The sequence below is a fragment of the Pleurodeles waltl genome, chromosome 5 (genome assembly GCF_031143425.1).
Source record: "Pleurodeles waltl isolate 20211129_DDA chromosome 5, aPleWal1.hap1.20221129, whole genome shotgun sequence".
NCBI lineage: Eukaryota > Metazoa > Chordata > Amphibia > Caudata > Salamandridae > Pleurodeles > Pleurodeles waltl.
Window position 1 is genome coordinate 1,855,731,587 of NC_090444.1, and position 15,693 is coordinate 1,855,747,279.

General features: G+C 48.7%; 1 protein-coding gene across 2 annotated transcripts in view; it reads left to right on the top strand.

Moving 5' to 3' along the window:
- The window catches only part of AARS2 (alanyl-tRNA synthetase 2, mitochondrial), a 96,432-nt gene that overhangs the window by 12,464 nt on the left and 68,275 nt on the right, over positions 1–15,693 (top strand). For both annotated transcript variants that reach the window (XM_069236372.1, XM_069236371.1), the window contains exon 2: positions 588–776. In XM_069236372.1, coding sequence (XP_069092473.1) covers positions 588–776 — 189 coding nt within the window. The remainder of the gene's footprint in view (positions 1–587; positions 777–15,693) is intronic.

Genomic DNA, 15,693 nt, shown 5'->3' on the forward strand with positions numbered 1-15,693 from the left:
CTCCTGGAAATCTATATGGGCTTTAAAGTGTAGGTTATGCCTCAGTAATACAGGACAGCGAAAAGGAAGAAGAGGTGAATAAAGTCTTAGATGAAACTGCACACTTACCCTCCTAGGAAGCAACAGTGCAGAATCACTGCAGTTGATTCATTTCATGCAGCGTCCTTGCATGAGAGCTTCATGGCATTTTGGATGAGTTCAGTTCTTGTTCACTTGACAAGTGCAGCTACAGTTTGATGACTTGGCATTTCCCATGGGCATGAAGTATCACCACTTTTCATTTCATGTCCTGTCTTACATTAGATGAGAATTCAAGACACTGGAGAATGCAAATACACTTGAGAGGTTCTGAGGGCTAAACATGCTTTTTACATATAGTTGTAAAAAAATGAAGCAGTGAGGAGAAATTCATATTGTATATACATGAGGCCTCCCAGCAAATCTATAGAATTCAGTCAACTATTGACAACATTATCTCTGACTTGAATGGCCCCCAGTGGTTCTCCATGCCTATGCTGCTTGTCTAAATGTCCATCCACATCTGCATCACTGGTCCTCTCAATGTTGCTTTGTCTCTTCCCTTGCAGTTCAAGCCCATCTTTTTGGGCACAGTGGATCCTCGAAGTGAGATGGCCCAGTACCGGCGAGTGGTGAACAGTCAGAAGTGCGTGCGTGCCGGCGGCAAACACAATGACCTGGAGGACGTGGGGCGCGATGTTTACCACCACACCTTCTTTGAGATGCTGGGCAACTGGTCCTTCGGCGACTACTTTAAGGTACCAACATGTAGGGTACCGCAGATTCCCTTTTCATATTGTGGTCATCAATCTGTCTGACTGCCGGTCAAACACAAGGCTTTAATAGCTGTACTGCTGTTTCATGCTGTCTGTGGCACAGCACCCAACTCTCTCTGTCTCCTAGGTAAGCCTCTGTCTCAACCTTTCCTCCATCGGTGAAAACCTACCCTTTCCCTCCAGACTTACCTGTACTGCAAAAACGTTACACTCATTCAAAATATTAGGTCCCCTTCACTGGAAATCAGTCATTACCTATATACATGCAGTCGCCAAGGTATCAAGGGCATACATGCCAATAGACCTGATTCAGGCTGGAGACTGCTGATTTTTTTAAGCCAGAAATGACTTTATTTTTAGTTGTCTCCCTCCTTCAATTGCTCTGCCTCAATATAAATCAACTGGGAAATATGTTCCCCCAATTTTATTTTTTTATTTATAGTTTTGCAAAACCTCCCACTTTCCAGTTTCAAAATGTTGTTATTTATGCAAAGCTGCACTCAGATCTCACTTCTTAAATGCTAGAAATGCTAACCCCGTCCTGATAACCGTACTCCCCACAATAGTAACTTCATATGTATGAATTGGCTTATTGTCATCTTCTACAGCAGTGGTTCCCACACTTTTTCGGCCTGCGGCTCCCTTGACTTATTGGCCATGCCTCCCAGTTATGCCACTTTTTTTTTTTTTACGGGTGAAGTGATGTAAGCCAGGCCTCTGGAGCACTTGAATTTTTCTCCCTGAAAATAAGTTGGATGAAGCCGATAAAGGGCTTCTGCGACAGCTGTGTCTTCCATAACTCCCCCACGTGGCATTCCCACATGGGTTACTCAGGGCCACAAATGCACATTACAAAAACCTAACAAGTTTGATTTATTTGCACCATAATACTTTCTTTTTCTAACTACCGTATGGCGCCGTTCTAAACGTAACATGGCTTTAGAATGGAGCCGTGCAGTAGTATGAAAGAGAAAGAATCGCAGTGAAAAGAAATCAAACATGTTAGGGTTTTGCAATGTTACGATGTGAACTGTAAAACCCATCAAGTTTCATTTGTTTACACTGCGAGTCTTGCTTTCACACAGTGAAAGCATTTCCAACGTTCCCAAGGTGTGCGCAGTGCCCCTGGTGAGTTCTGAAGGTGCACCGGGGTGCTGCAGCGCACACTTAGGGAAACACTGGTGTACGTAATCGATGGTATTCATAGAGCGTGAACCTCTCTGTAAAGGTGAGTGCTGTACAGTAATGAGGCAATAGACAGAAAACGGTGTTAGCTATAGCATACAAAACCCAAAGGGAGTTTGCATAAGAGTAGAGAGCTTTTGATGTGTGAGTCTCCATAGAGGCTACCAAGCATCTGATGGAGGCTATAAATGGATGAGATGTTGCTTGAAAAGAAAGGTTTTCACCCCATTCCAAAAGTTAAGGAGTAATGGAGTTTGTCATATCTTGATGGGGTGGAGTTCCAGGCCCTGGTGACTTTGAAGAAGGCTTATCTCATCCTCTCCTTGCCCCTGCAGGTTTACAGTCTGGAGAAGTTTCTACTACGAGTTTGTTAGTCTGATGATGCTCCTTAGAACCATCATACCTGATCTCTTTGCTACAAGAATTAGCGGTGACATACCACTTTGCCTAGAATGCAATATGTCCTTGTATCTCTCCTGCTCTTAAGTGTCTATCAAACCATAAAAAAGGACTTTAAAAGGTCTTTCCTTTAATCATTAACAGCGTAAGAGGTGTAGAATTGGGGAAAATGTATTAGACTTACAAGTCCTACCATATTCTGGTGCACCTGCAGCCTCACCATGAAAACTTCAACCGTGATTACCTTTATAACCATAACCACTGGAGCATGTCCCTGTGCTCCGCAGTAAAGCAGAATTGTGCTATGGACTTCCAAGTGAACATAGAAAGCACAAAATACAGGCTTATTGGAGTAAACCATAATGAACATTATCCATGTGATTGGAGGATTCCAGGACCCCATAGCACTGCAAAGGTACAAAACGGTTTAAATGATTTACAACCACTGGAAGAAAAGAGATAGGGCAGGATTTCTGTCAGTCACGTAAACCACCAAACACTTTCTGAATAAGGAAGGCACCCAGCCATTCTCATAGCCACTGGAATTGATCCAGAAGACAGGGAGATATTGCATGTAACTAAGAACAGTTGTCTCAAATGTGATCCTGAAGACATAAGACTACAGGCTTTGAAACTCACAAATGAATTACACACCTCCTTGGGGGATCCAGGAGTGACATGAGAAAGCCTAGCATCATCCAGAGTGTGTGGCACTCATCACTTTTGAAAGACCAGTGCATCAGTGATTGGTCAGCCAGTGGAATGATGATTGTCCAAGAGCTCTGAAAGTTTAGTGCAAAGTTCTTCGAGTGGAGGAGTATTGATCGAAAATGTAAATAGACAAGACGTCAACGGAATAATACAGATTGCTTATGTTTTATTGTTTAAAAGCCTTTAAGTGTGAGAAGCTGCTTTAGAAAAACTGGAATTTTATTCTGTATTGGCTCCTTCTCTGGTAATATTTCAGGTCCGTGAGATGAGTGAAGATGTTTAGGGTCTTGAGCTCAAACTTAAGCAGAACAATAAGAAACCAGTCGCATTACAGTCAGAAATACTTTAGTAATGTTCCCCAGCATCCTAGATACAAAAATTAGTGAGAACTATTTGTGAGTGTACCCCTGTTAGGACATCCGTTGTATTGGTTACAGGACCAGGTGAGAGGTCTGTTAGTTTTTTACCACAATGAGTTGCCACTTCCGGGAGAAGAGCAAAGAATAATAACCTTGACTATTTTGTGGTTACCCGCAGTGTCTTTGCAGGGCCTTTTATTAAAAGGAGTTCAAGGGTGTGACCAGCAGAGTCATAACCCCAGACATCAGCTGTGAAAGGCCCAGACGTGTGAGACTCTGCACCACGTCTCGGGTAGGCTTGGAAGACAAATCTTCAACCCAGTGGCTTGAGCTACCCAAATAATTTGTGGAAGAAAGAAATCAAGCCACAATCTGAAAGACAACATCTTAATGTATCCTGGATGACAATGAACAACAAAGGGAGCCAGAGCGTGGCTCAGTGTGAAGGGACACAGGCTTGTCAACGTTTGAGCTGCAACAGGGTTAGAGATAGCCATGGATGAGGTTTGACTAGTTCCCATCTAACAGCCAGGTACAAGAAGCCACCATCAGAAGAGGTCACATGGATCTGAAATAAGGACACGCCATCAAGCCGGCGTTGGTTAACGTGGAGGAGAGACTGCTAGACACTGAGGCTGAAAGTTTTATTGAACACACGTCTGACTAACTGCGAAATAAGGGGAGATCCCTAGGAGAGACTTCGTGAAGGATGGTAGCAGTTAGACCAATATGGAGACTTGATTAAGTTGTGTGAAAAGAGAAGCCATCAAACACATCCTGTGATATGTTATTAAGAGAAAGCTTGCTTTACAGAAAGTCATGCTGTAGCGCTGGTGATAAGAGAAATTAAACCTGAATGTGAACCGGTGGTATCCTGTGCACTACCATGCACTGACAGGAGCAAATCGGGCTGCTGATGGACCAACAGCACTACAGAGGTATTTTCCGGTATTGTTGATATGCTTCATTTATCAGTAAGAACCAAGAGCAAAAGCAAAGCAGCCATAACTTGGCACCATCAGAAAGCCCCTGCCATGTTAAGAAAGTAGTAGGCACCAGAAACCCCAAAACCATAGAAAACTAAACATAAAATAATCTGGTTCCTGGGATTGCCCGTGTACTGTACAAACACTAGCAACACTTCGCAGGTGGAAAGAATAAACAAAATGTAAAAATAGGGAAACAAAAGGAAAGCGTAGTAAGTGAAGCATAAAAAATCTGGAAAAACCGCAGCGCCTCATCCAACAAATTAAAGAGGATGTGACTGATGCAAGTGCTCAGGTTACAAGCACTGAGGATGGGCAAATGAATTAGCATCTGCCTTTTGATGTAACATAATCTTAGGCCCTCATTACGACCCTGGCGGTCGGTGATAAAGTGGCAGTAATACCTCCAACAGGCTATCAGTAACTATCTCCAAATTATGACCATGGCGGAAAGATCTACGAAATACAGCCAGGGTACCACACCGACCGCCAGGGCGGAAACAACGGGCACCACGGTGGTAGCCTCCTACAGGCAGACAGAAGTCAAAGTTCCGCCCACCATATTACAATAACACAATCCGCCACCTTTTACAGGGCGGTACCAATGCCATCAAAAGCCTGGCGGAAACAGACCTTAGCAGGGAAAGGACTCACCATTGGAGACACAGGGAAGAACCACACCGCCATGGAACCCAAACTGCATGTTTTTCCGATCATATTCTACGTTCTGCTCCACCATGAACACCAACGCAGGTGAAGACAACGGTGAGTAAAACCGCCTAGCACACAAGGGAGGGAGGGAGGAAAATGACAGTGACACACACATGCACCATACACACCCCACACACCATACACACTACCAGCTGCCCAAGAAAACAAGTAAATCCCCCTAAATCGGCTGAAAAATGAAGGACAAAACAAAATAAGATCAACACAGTAGAAATAATAATATAGGAAATGTAACAGATATATACAAATGTACAGAACAACCACTGGTTCTGGAGCGGGCAACATGCCCTGTGCTTTGTCCTGGGGAGTGATGGGCCACAGTCTCTTGAGTGGGTGAATACCCCACTGGTTCTGGAGGGGGCAACATGCCCTGTGCTTGGTCCTGGGGAGTGATGGGCCGTAGTCTCTCAAGTGGGTGTCTTGCCCACTAGTTCTGGAGGGGGCAACATGCCCTGTGCTTGGTCCTGGGGAGTGATGGGCCACAGTCTCTCGAGTGGGTGTCTTGCCCACTGGTTCTGGAGCGGGCAACATGCCCTGTGCTTGGTCCTGGGGAGTGATGGGCCGTAGTCTTTCGAGTGGGTGTCTTGCCCATTGGTTCTGGAGGGGGCAACATGCCCTCTGCTTTATCCTGTGGAGTGATGGGCCGCAGTCTCTCGCGTTATGTATTTCCCACTGGTTCTGGAGTGGACAGGCCAAACAGCAGCCCATGGAGGCAGGATTACATTGCGTCCTCCGGCAGTGATGGCTGCACTGTGGTGGTGGTGCTGCTGATGGTAGGAGGCTCCTGCACATCCCCTGCACCGTCGGACGGATGCACTGTGGTGGTGGTGCTGGTGGTGGGAGGCTCCTGCACATCCCCTGCACCCTTGGATGGATGCACTGTGGTGCTGCTGAGGGTGGTGGGAGGCTCCTGCACAACCCCTTGCACCCTCGGATGGATGCATAACCATGGTTGGTGGTGGGGACTCCGTCACAGTTGCTGGTCCAGGCTCCTTTCCCTTCCTGCCTGCTGGTGCAGGCTCCTTTCCCTTCTTGACAGCTGGGGCAGGCTCCTTCCCCTTCAGTAAATGTGGCCTGGATCCCTTTCCACCACGGGTGGGTGCGGATGGAACTGGGCCCGTGGACTGTGTGGCTGAGGTGTTTGGCTGGGTTCTTGATACGTGAAGGACTGGGGGGGTAGGAAAGAGGATAGGAACAGTTTTTTAGGGACATTTGGGTGGGAAGAGGGAGAAAGAATGGGAGTGGAGGATGAGGGAGTGATTGTTGGACGTGTCTGGTGGATTTGGGTGCAGGTGCATGGGCTGTATGCTGTTGTGAGGTGGATGGCTGTTGAGTGTCTGAGTGCTTGCGTTTGTGCACTTTAGGAGGGGGGACAGACACAGTGGGAGAGGACACAGGGGACGTGTGCATGGATGTTGTAAAGGTGTCTGCCTGTGAGGTGTGTGTTCTGCTTGGTGTGGTGATGATGCTGGTAGTGGATGATGATGTAGTGCGTGCAGGTGTGAGTGTGGACGTAACTAGGTCAGAGGAGGAGGAGGAAGGGGGAGACAGTGTAAATAGTGGATGTTGTTGTGTCTGCAACTGGATGGTGTAGGAAAGTACCATCTTGCCTGGCATGTTACCCCCATATTTCACTGTATGTATGTTGTTTTAGTCCATGTGTCACTGGGACCCTGCCAGGCAGGGGCCCAGTGCTCATAAGTATGTGACCTGTATGTGTTCCCTGTGTGATGACTAACTGTCTCACTGAGGCTCTGCTAACCAGAACCTCAGTGGTTATGCTCTCTCTGCTTTCTAAATTGTCACTAACAGGCTAGTGACTAAATTTACCAATTCACATTGGCATACTGGAACACCCTTATAATTCCCTTGTATATGGTACTGAGGTACCCAGGGTATTGGGGTTCCAGGAGATCCCTATGGGCTGCAGCATTTCTTTTGCCACCCATAGGGAGCTCTGACAATTCTTACACAGGCCTGCCACTGCAGCCTGAGTGAAATAATGCCCACATTATTTCACAGCCATTTTACACTGCACATAAGTAACTTGTAAGTCACCTATATGTATAACCTTCACCTGGTGAAGGTTAGGTACAAAGTTACTTAGTGTGTGGGCACCCTGGCATTAGCCAAGGTGCCCCACATTGTTCAGGGCAATTTCCCCAGCCTTTTTGAGTGCGGGGACACCATTACACGCGTGCCCTACACATAGGTCACTACCTATGTGTAGCGTCACAATGGTAACTCCGAACATGGCCATGTAACATGTCTAAGATCATGGAATTGTCACCCCAATACCATTCTAGTATAGGGGGGACAATTCCATGATCCCCCGGGTCTCTTACACAGAACCCTGGTACTGCCAAACTGCCTCTCCGGGGTTTCACTGCAGCTGCTGCTGCTGCTGCTGCCAACCCCTCAGACAGGTTTCTGCCCCCCCTGGGGTCCAGGCAGCCCTGGCCCAGGAAGGCAGAACAAAGGAGTTACACCCTCTCCCTTTGGAAAAAGTGAGAAAGGCTGGGGTGGAGTAGCCTCCCCCAGCCTCTGGAAATGCTTTGATGGGCACAGATGCTGCCCATCTCTGCATAAGCCAGTCTACACCGGTTCAGGGATCCCCCAGCCCTGCTCTGGCGTGAAACTGGACAAAGGAAATGGGAGTGACCACTCCCCTGACCTGCACCTCCCAGTTGAGGTGCCCAGAGCTCCTCCAGTGTGCCCCAGACCTCTTCCATCTTGGATTCAGAGATGTTTCTGGCACACTGGACTGCTCTGAGTGGCCAGTGCCAGCAGATGACGTCAGAGGCTCCTTCTGATAGGCTCTTACCTCTCTTGGTAGCCACACCTCCTTTTCTGGCTATTTAGGGTCTCTGCTTTGGGGAATTCTTCAGATAACGAATGCAAGAGCTCATCAGAGTTCCTCTGCATCTCCCTCTTCACCTTCTGCCAAAGGATCGACCGCTGACTGCTCAGGACGCCTGCAAAACCGCAACAAAGTAGCAAGACTCCTACTAGCAACCTTGCATCGCCGCATCCTGCCGGCTTTCTCGATTGTTTCCAGGTGGTGCATGCTCTGGGGGTAGCCTGCCTCCTCTCTGCACCAGGAGCTCTGAAGAAATCTCCAGTGGGTCGACGGAATCTTCCCCTTGCAACCGCAGGCACCAAAAGACACCGGTCCTCTGGGTCCCCTCTCAGCACGACGAGCTTGTTCCCTTTAACTCAGCAACTCTGTCCAAGTCACTCCCACAGTCCAGTGACTCTTCAGTCCAAGTTTGGTGGAGGTAAGTCCTTGCCTCCCCATGCTAGACTGCATTGCTGGGTACCGCGTGATTTGCAGCTGCTCCGGCTCCTGTGCACTCTTCCAGGATTTCCTTCATGCACAGCCAAGCCTGGGTCCCCGACACTCCTTCCTGCAGTGCACAACCTTCTGAGTTGTCCTCCGGCGTCGTGGGACTCCCTTTTGTGACTTCGGGTGGACTCCTGTTCACTTTTCTTCTAAGTGCCTGTTCAGGTACTTCTGCGGGTGCTGCCTGCTTCTGTGAGGGCTCCCTGAGTTGCTGGGCGCCCCCTCTGTCTCCTCCTCCAAGTGGCGACATCCTGGTCCCTCCTGGGCCACAGTAGCACCCAAAAACCTCTACCGCAACCCTTGCAGATAGCAAGGCTTGTTTGTGGTCTTTGTGCGTGGGAACACCTCTGCAAGCTTCATCGTGACGTGGGACATCCATCCTCCGAAGGAGAAGTTCCTAGCCCTCTTCTTTCTTGCAGAACTCCAAGCTTCTTCCAACCAGTGGCAGCTTCCTTGCACCCTCCGCTGGCATTTCCTGGGCTCCTGCCCACTCTCGACACTGTGGCGACTATTGGACTTGGTCCCCTTGTCTTACAGGTACTCAGGTCCAGAAATCCATTGTTGTTGCATTGCTGGTGTTTGTTCTTCCTGCAGAATCCCCCTATCATGACTGTGCTCTCTGGGGGTAGTAGGTGCACTTTACACCTACCTTTCAGGGTCTTGGGGTGGGCTATTTTTCTAACCCTCACTATTTTCTTACAGTCTCAGCGACCCTCTACAAGCTCACATAATTCTGGGGTCCATTTGTGGTTCGCATTCCACTTTTGGAGTATATGGTTTGTGTTGCCCCTATCCCTATGTGCTCCTATTGCAACGTATTGTAATTCTACACTGTTTGCATTACTTTTCTTGCTATTACTTACCTAAGTTTGGTTTGTGTACATATATCTTGTGTATATAACTTATCCTCATACTGAGGGTACTCACTGAGATACGTTTGGCATATTGTCATAAAAATAAAGTACCTTTATTTTTAGTACTTCTGTGTATTGTGTTTGGTTATGATATTGTGGATATGACACCAGTGGTATAGTTGGAGCTTTACATGTCTCCTAGTTCAGCCTAAGCTGCTCTGCTATAGCTACCTTCTATCAGCCTAAGCTGCTAGAAACACCTCTTCTACACTAATAAGGGATAACTGGACCTGGCACAGAGTGCAAGTACCCTTGGTACCCACTATAAGCCAGGCCAGCCTCCTACAGATGGTGTTTGTGTGAGTGCCTGTGGGATGAAGTGTGGTGCTTGTGTTTGCCCCTGACACTCTTGGGTGTTGCCTTGTGTGCATACTCATCTGTATGTGTGCCTGGCATGGGTTGGAGTTGAGGAGAATGGGACTGGGCAGTGGAAGTTGGAGGGGGGACGGTAGAAACAGGGACAATGGCTGCCATCAGAGAGGAGGACAGATTCTGAATCGATCTCTGTTGAGCCGCCAATCCAGTGTGAATGCCCCCCAGGAATGCATTAGATAATTGCATCTGGGCTGCCAGCCACTGGATGGCATTCACAATAGTTGACTGCCCTACAGAGATGGATATCAGGAGTTCAATAGCCTCCCCACTCAGGGCTGCAGTGCTCACTGGGGCAGGGCCTGTGGTACCTGGGGCAAAGGAGATGCTCACCCGCCTGGGTGAGTGGGCACGGGCAACTCAATGAGGGGCTGCTGGGAGGGCGGTGACGGTACAGAGGTGGCGGCTGTAGCTGGGGTGGTCACAGAAGTGTCCGCCGCCACCAGGGAGCTTCCATCGGAGGAGGTATCTGTGTCTGAAGTGTCCCCTCCAGTCTCCGCGGTGGTGCTCCCCTCGCCCTCCATCCCACTGGTGCCCTCACAGTCAGTGAACTCTGCCTCCTGGGTCCTGTGGGATGTAGCTCCCTCCTTTGCAGGTGCCTCTGCTCCTCTGCCAGATGATGCTAATGCACATCAGGCAGGATGACAAAACAAGAAAGGAGGGGAGAGACAAAGGATACACTGGGTCAGTGGCTGCACCAACACCACAGTTGGCGTACACAGCACACTCACATGGAACAGGCCTATGCACTATGCACTGCAGTACCAGTGATATTGCTAGCCACCAAGGCATGGGGAGGGGCACACAGCGGCAATTGCAGCACACCTCGGTACCACGCAGCCCAGACCAGTAGTGGATGCCTACGAGCTAGGTAGCAGGATTATCCCTTCAAACCCTAGCCACCAGGGGACCTACACTGCAATGTCAGGCCAGGCCTAGGGGCACCCACTGACACACATCCACCACCCGGATACCACCCTACCATGCGTAAGTTGTAATGATGGGCACTGTATTCACCCTCTTGTGACTGCTGTGATGCCCTCAAGCGCCCATCCAGCTCTGGATAGGCCACCGCCAGTATGCGGGTCATAAGGTGGTCAGGGTTCAACGGGCACCCCTTCCTCGTTGGGAGGCCATCCCCAGCTGGGCCTCTGCCGTCTTCCGTGTCCAGTGTCTCAGGTCCTCCCAGCGTTTGCGACAGTGGGTGCTCTGCCTGCCATAGACCCCCAGGGTCCGCTCCTCCTTGGCGATGGCACGCCATAAACCCTTCTTTTGATGGGCGCTGACCTGCAGAGGCAATACACACAGAGAAATGCCATTAGACAGCGCGTTCAGCCTGATACACATATGGCCCATCATACCCGTTCCAATCACCATTGGCACACACATGGCGCAGCACACAACCTGTACGCCGCCGCAAGGACATCCACTCCCCCTTACACGAGGCCTTCACCCACACCACTCCATGCATCCATGCCACATGCATCGTGCCCACTGTGTACTCACCTTTTGGTCTGGAGGCTCATAAAGCAGTCTGTACTGGGGTAGGACCCCATCCACCAGTCTCTCCAACTCCTCCGAAGTGAAGGCTGGGGCCCTTTCCCCAGTCACAGGGGCCATGGTAGGTTCCAGACACAGGTCACAGCTGTTTTGGTATTGGCCAAACCATTTCACAGACACTTTTCTTGCATCAAGAATAAGCCAAGCGCCCAGTGTGATGTTCATGCAAACAGGTATTCCTGCTTTTAGACAAACCACTCCTTGGCTATTAGAAATGCACAAAACTTTTTGTAATTACGGAAGGCGGCAAGAGCGTACATGTTTAAGATTGACTTTTCTTTATTGGATTTATTTGCTACAGTTCTATATGCAATTTGTATACCTGTTTACATGTGCTCTGAGGAAGCCGTTCTTAGTAGTATTGCAAAAATTCAAATAAGTATGAATGTATGAAGTTCTGCTTAGAAGGTGGTACAGTGGGAAGCAATTCATGGTGGTGGAAAGGTGTTGGAGACCATCACACTGGAGGGAGGCTTGGAGGTACACTATGCAAGACCTCAAATATGCAGTTAGTTTTACAGGATAGTCCAAGAGGTAGTGGGATGTTGTGCAGGAAAAGTTATGCCAAGACTTCCCAAATCATTGGCAGAAGTTAGAAATGATGAACAGAAAACCTACCAAGACGACACCAGTGACTGCAATTAAAGAAGGTTATGTTTGATTCTTCTTAGGCGCCGTCTAATTACTTTCCCCTTTGTTCATTCCAGTCTTCTTCATCCCATTTATATACCTGGTCTTAGCCAAAACCTTTTCATTTTACTGAAATAATTTGTATAATTTGTATAAAATACTTATAATAGGGGCTTTCAGACAGCCCTCTTCATGCTTTGCCCTGTTATTGTGGCATTCACATTTTCGTTCTACCCAATGCACCGTACAGCGTGGAGTAAAGGGTCAGCCCACTTCAGCCATTGGCTAGTGTCACTGTGAGTGATGGCATTCTGACCTTTTACAAGGAGCACATAAATACACAAAGTAGTGCGCAGAAGTGCCAGGGACTACCATGACAATGTACACATTTTGAAGACAAAAAAGCGTTGCTTTTAGCCAGTGTTTATTTTAGATTGGCTAGGGCCTGGCAAATTCCCCAACAATAAAGTTTTGCAAAAACCATGAAAGAACAAAACACGCATTGACAAAACCAAAAGGCTGTTGGCTAGTGCCAGACCTATTGGATTTCCATGTACTTGTTTCTTTTTCTTACTAAATCTTTGACTTCAACTTTATTTATTTGCCTCTGTTTCTGTTCTTATTTTGCTCCTCATTTTTCTTTTTGTTTTTTGTTTCATTCATTACCTGTATTCCTTTTAGGTCATAGTCTACCAAACAGCACAGCTGTCTGGTTTGATAAAGACCTCTTTAGGACATTCAGAAAGCTGACCTGGGAAGGCATTCTACCTATTGCTTGCCATTGGCTTTGTGTTTCTAACTCACATTTTCTTGCTTTCCATTTGCTGGCTTTATTTGTTTTAGGCTGTCCAGCTTGAGTTTGTACCTTCCTCTCCCAATTTACATTATCTTTCTGAGTACTCCCTTTCTGTAAACAGGCCTGTAAATCTTATTCTTATCTCGTCATATTTGCTGTGCAATCAAAGACAGAGGTCAGATGTCAGGCCTTGTCTTCCAAGGGCACTTGTTTACTTTTTATTTCTTCTGACTTCAAAGTGAGAGGATTTATGTGACAATCTTGCTGGATACTGTGCGTAGGAAAGAGTTTTTTTCTAGCACACAACTTCATTTAAATGAACTGTGTACGTATTTCAGAATATATCAGCATCAGGAGCACAAGTGAAACACATTTGTGTTATTTCTGAAGTGTGTCATATACTTTAATGTGATAAAAACAAATCATTACAGTAGGTGAGGCGATTTTCCACACATTTTCACCTGCACACTGTATAGTTTAATTAGTAAAACTAAATGTCTGTGTAAATGTAATTGTCATTTCAACTGAAAACGTGGTCTGTATCGGTAGTGCACTGCCAACCATGCATACTCTGCTCTACACCACTCCACTTTGCACCACTCCAAACCACTGCACTCTGCACCATTGTACCCTACGCCACTGCACTCTATGCCACTTCACACTACACCTATCTACTCTACCCTTTACCACTCTACTCTGTGCCATTGCACTCTTTGCCACTCCGCACCACTGTACTCTTCGCTCTGCACTCTACACTACTCCAGTCTAGGCCACACCAATCTACTCTGGACAAGACCACTCTATGCTACTGTACTCTAGGCCACTCTGCAACACTGCACTCTACACCACTGCACTTTACTCTGTAACACTCAACTCTTTGCCCCTGCACTCTATGGCAGTCCACTGTATGCCACTTGAATCTACTATGCACCACTGCACTCTACACCAATTTACTCTACACCATTACACTCTATGCCACTCTACGCAACTGCACTATTCCCTGCATCACTCCACTCTACGCCACTTCACTCTTCTCTGAAGCAATCTACTCTATGCCACTCTGTCCGCTCTGTGCCATTCCAATCAGTGTCTCTGCACTCTATTCCCATGCACTCTACACAATTGCACTCTATATCACTGCAGTCTACGCCACTGCACTCTGTGCCAATACACTCTAAGCCAATGCACTTTCCTCTGTGACATCCAACTCTACAATCCACTGTATGCCATACTCATCTACTCTTCACCACTGCACTCTATGCCACTGGGCTCTACACAAATTTACTGTATGCCAATACACTTTATGCCACTCGATGCAACTGCACTCTACCCTGCACCACTCCACTCTACAGCACTTTACTCTTCTCTAAAACAATCTACTCTATGCCACTGCACTCTACGCCACTTTACTCCTCTCTGTGCCACTCCACTCTATGCCATTGCACTCTGCGCCACTCTACTTTTAACCACTTCACTCTATGGCAGTGTACTCTACTCCGCATCACTGTGATCTACACCACCGCTCTCTATGCCACTCTACTCCACTCTACACAACTGCACTGACACTCTACCCTGCAACTCTGCACTTCCTGCCACTGAACTCCACGCCACACCACTACTCTCCACTCTATGCTACTCCACTCTGTGCCACTACACTAAATGCTGCTGCACTCTACTGCACTATACTCTACACCACTCTATGCTACTCTACTCTGCACTGCTCTGTGCCACTAAACTCTACTTTGCACTGAACGCCACTGCACTCTACTCTGCTCCACTGCTCTCCGCATCACTCAACTCTACACCGCTCCACTCTGCGTCACTTTACTCTGTGCTACTCTACACTATGCCACTGCATTCTATGCCACTGTACTCTACGCTACTCTGCACCACTCCGCGCCACTCCGTGCCACTCCACTCTGTACCACTCCACCCTGCGCCACTCTACCCTGCGCCACTCTACCCTGCGCCACTCCACCCTGCGCCACTCCACTCTGCGCCACTCTACTCTGCGCCACTCTACTCTGCGCCACTCTACTCTGCGCCACTCTACTCTGCGCCACTCTACTCTGCGCCACTCCTCTCTGCGCCACTCCTCTCTGCGCCACTCCACTCTGCGCCACTCCACTCTGCGCCACTCCACTCTGTGCCACTCCCCTCTGCGCCACTCCCCTCTTCGCCACTCACTCTACTCTGTGCCACTCACTCTACTCTGTGCCACTCTACTCTGTGCCACTCTACTCTGTGCCCCTCCACTCTGCGCCACTCCACTCTGCGCCACTCCACTCTGCGCCACTCCACGCCACTCCCCTCTGCGCCACTCCCCTCTTCGCCACTCACTCTACTCTGTGCCACTCACTCTACTCTGCGCCACTCCCCTCTGCGCCACTCCCCTCTGCGCCACTCCCCTCTGTGCCACTCCACTCTGTGCCACTCCCCTCTGCGCCACTCCCCTCTTCGCCACTCACTCCCCTCTTCGCCACTCACTCTACTCTATGCCACTCACTCCACTCTGCGCCACTCCACTCTGCGCCACTCCACTCTGCGCCACTCCACGCCACTCCCCTCTGCGCCACTCCCCTCTGCGCCACTCCCCTCTTCGCCACTCACTCTACTCTGTGCCACTCACTCTACTCTGTGCCACTCCGCTCTGCGCCCCTCCGCTCTGCGCCCCTCCGCTCTGCGCCACTCCACTCTGCGCCACTCTACTCTGCGCCACTCTACTCTATGCCACTCTACTCTGCGCAACTCCGCTCAGCCCCACTCTACTCTGCCCCACTCTACTCTGCCCCACTCTATTCTGCGCCACTCTATTCTGCGCCACTCTACTATGCGTCACTCTACACTACTCCACTCAACTATACGCTGCTGCACCCTACTATGATGCATTGTACACCACCAATTTCAATGCCACT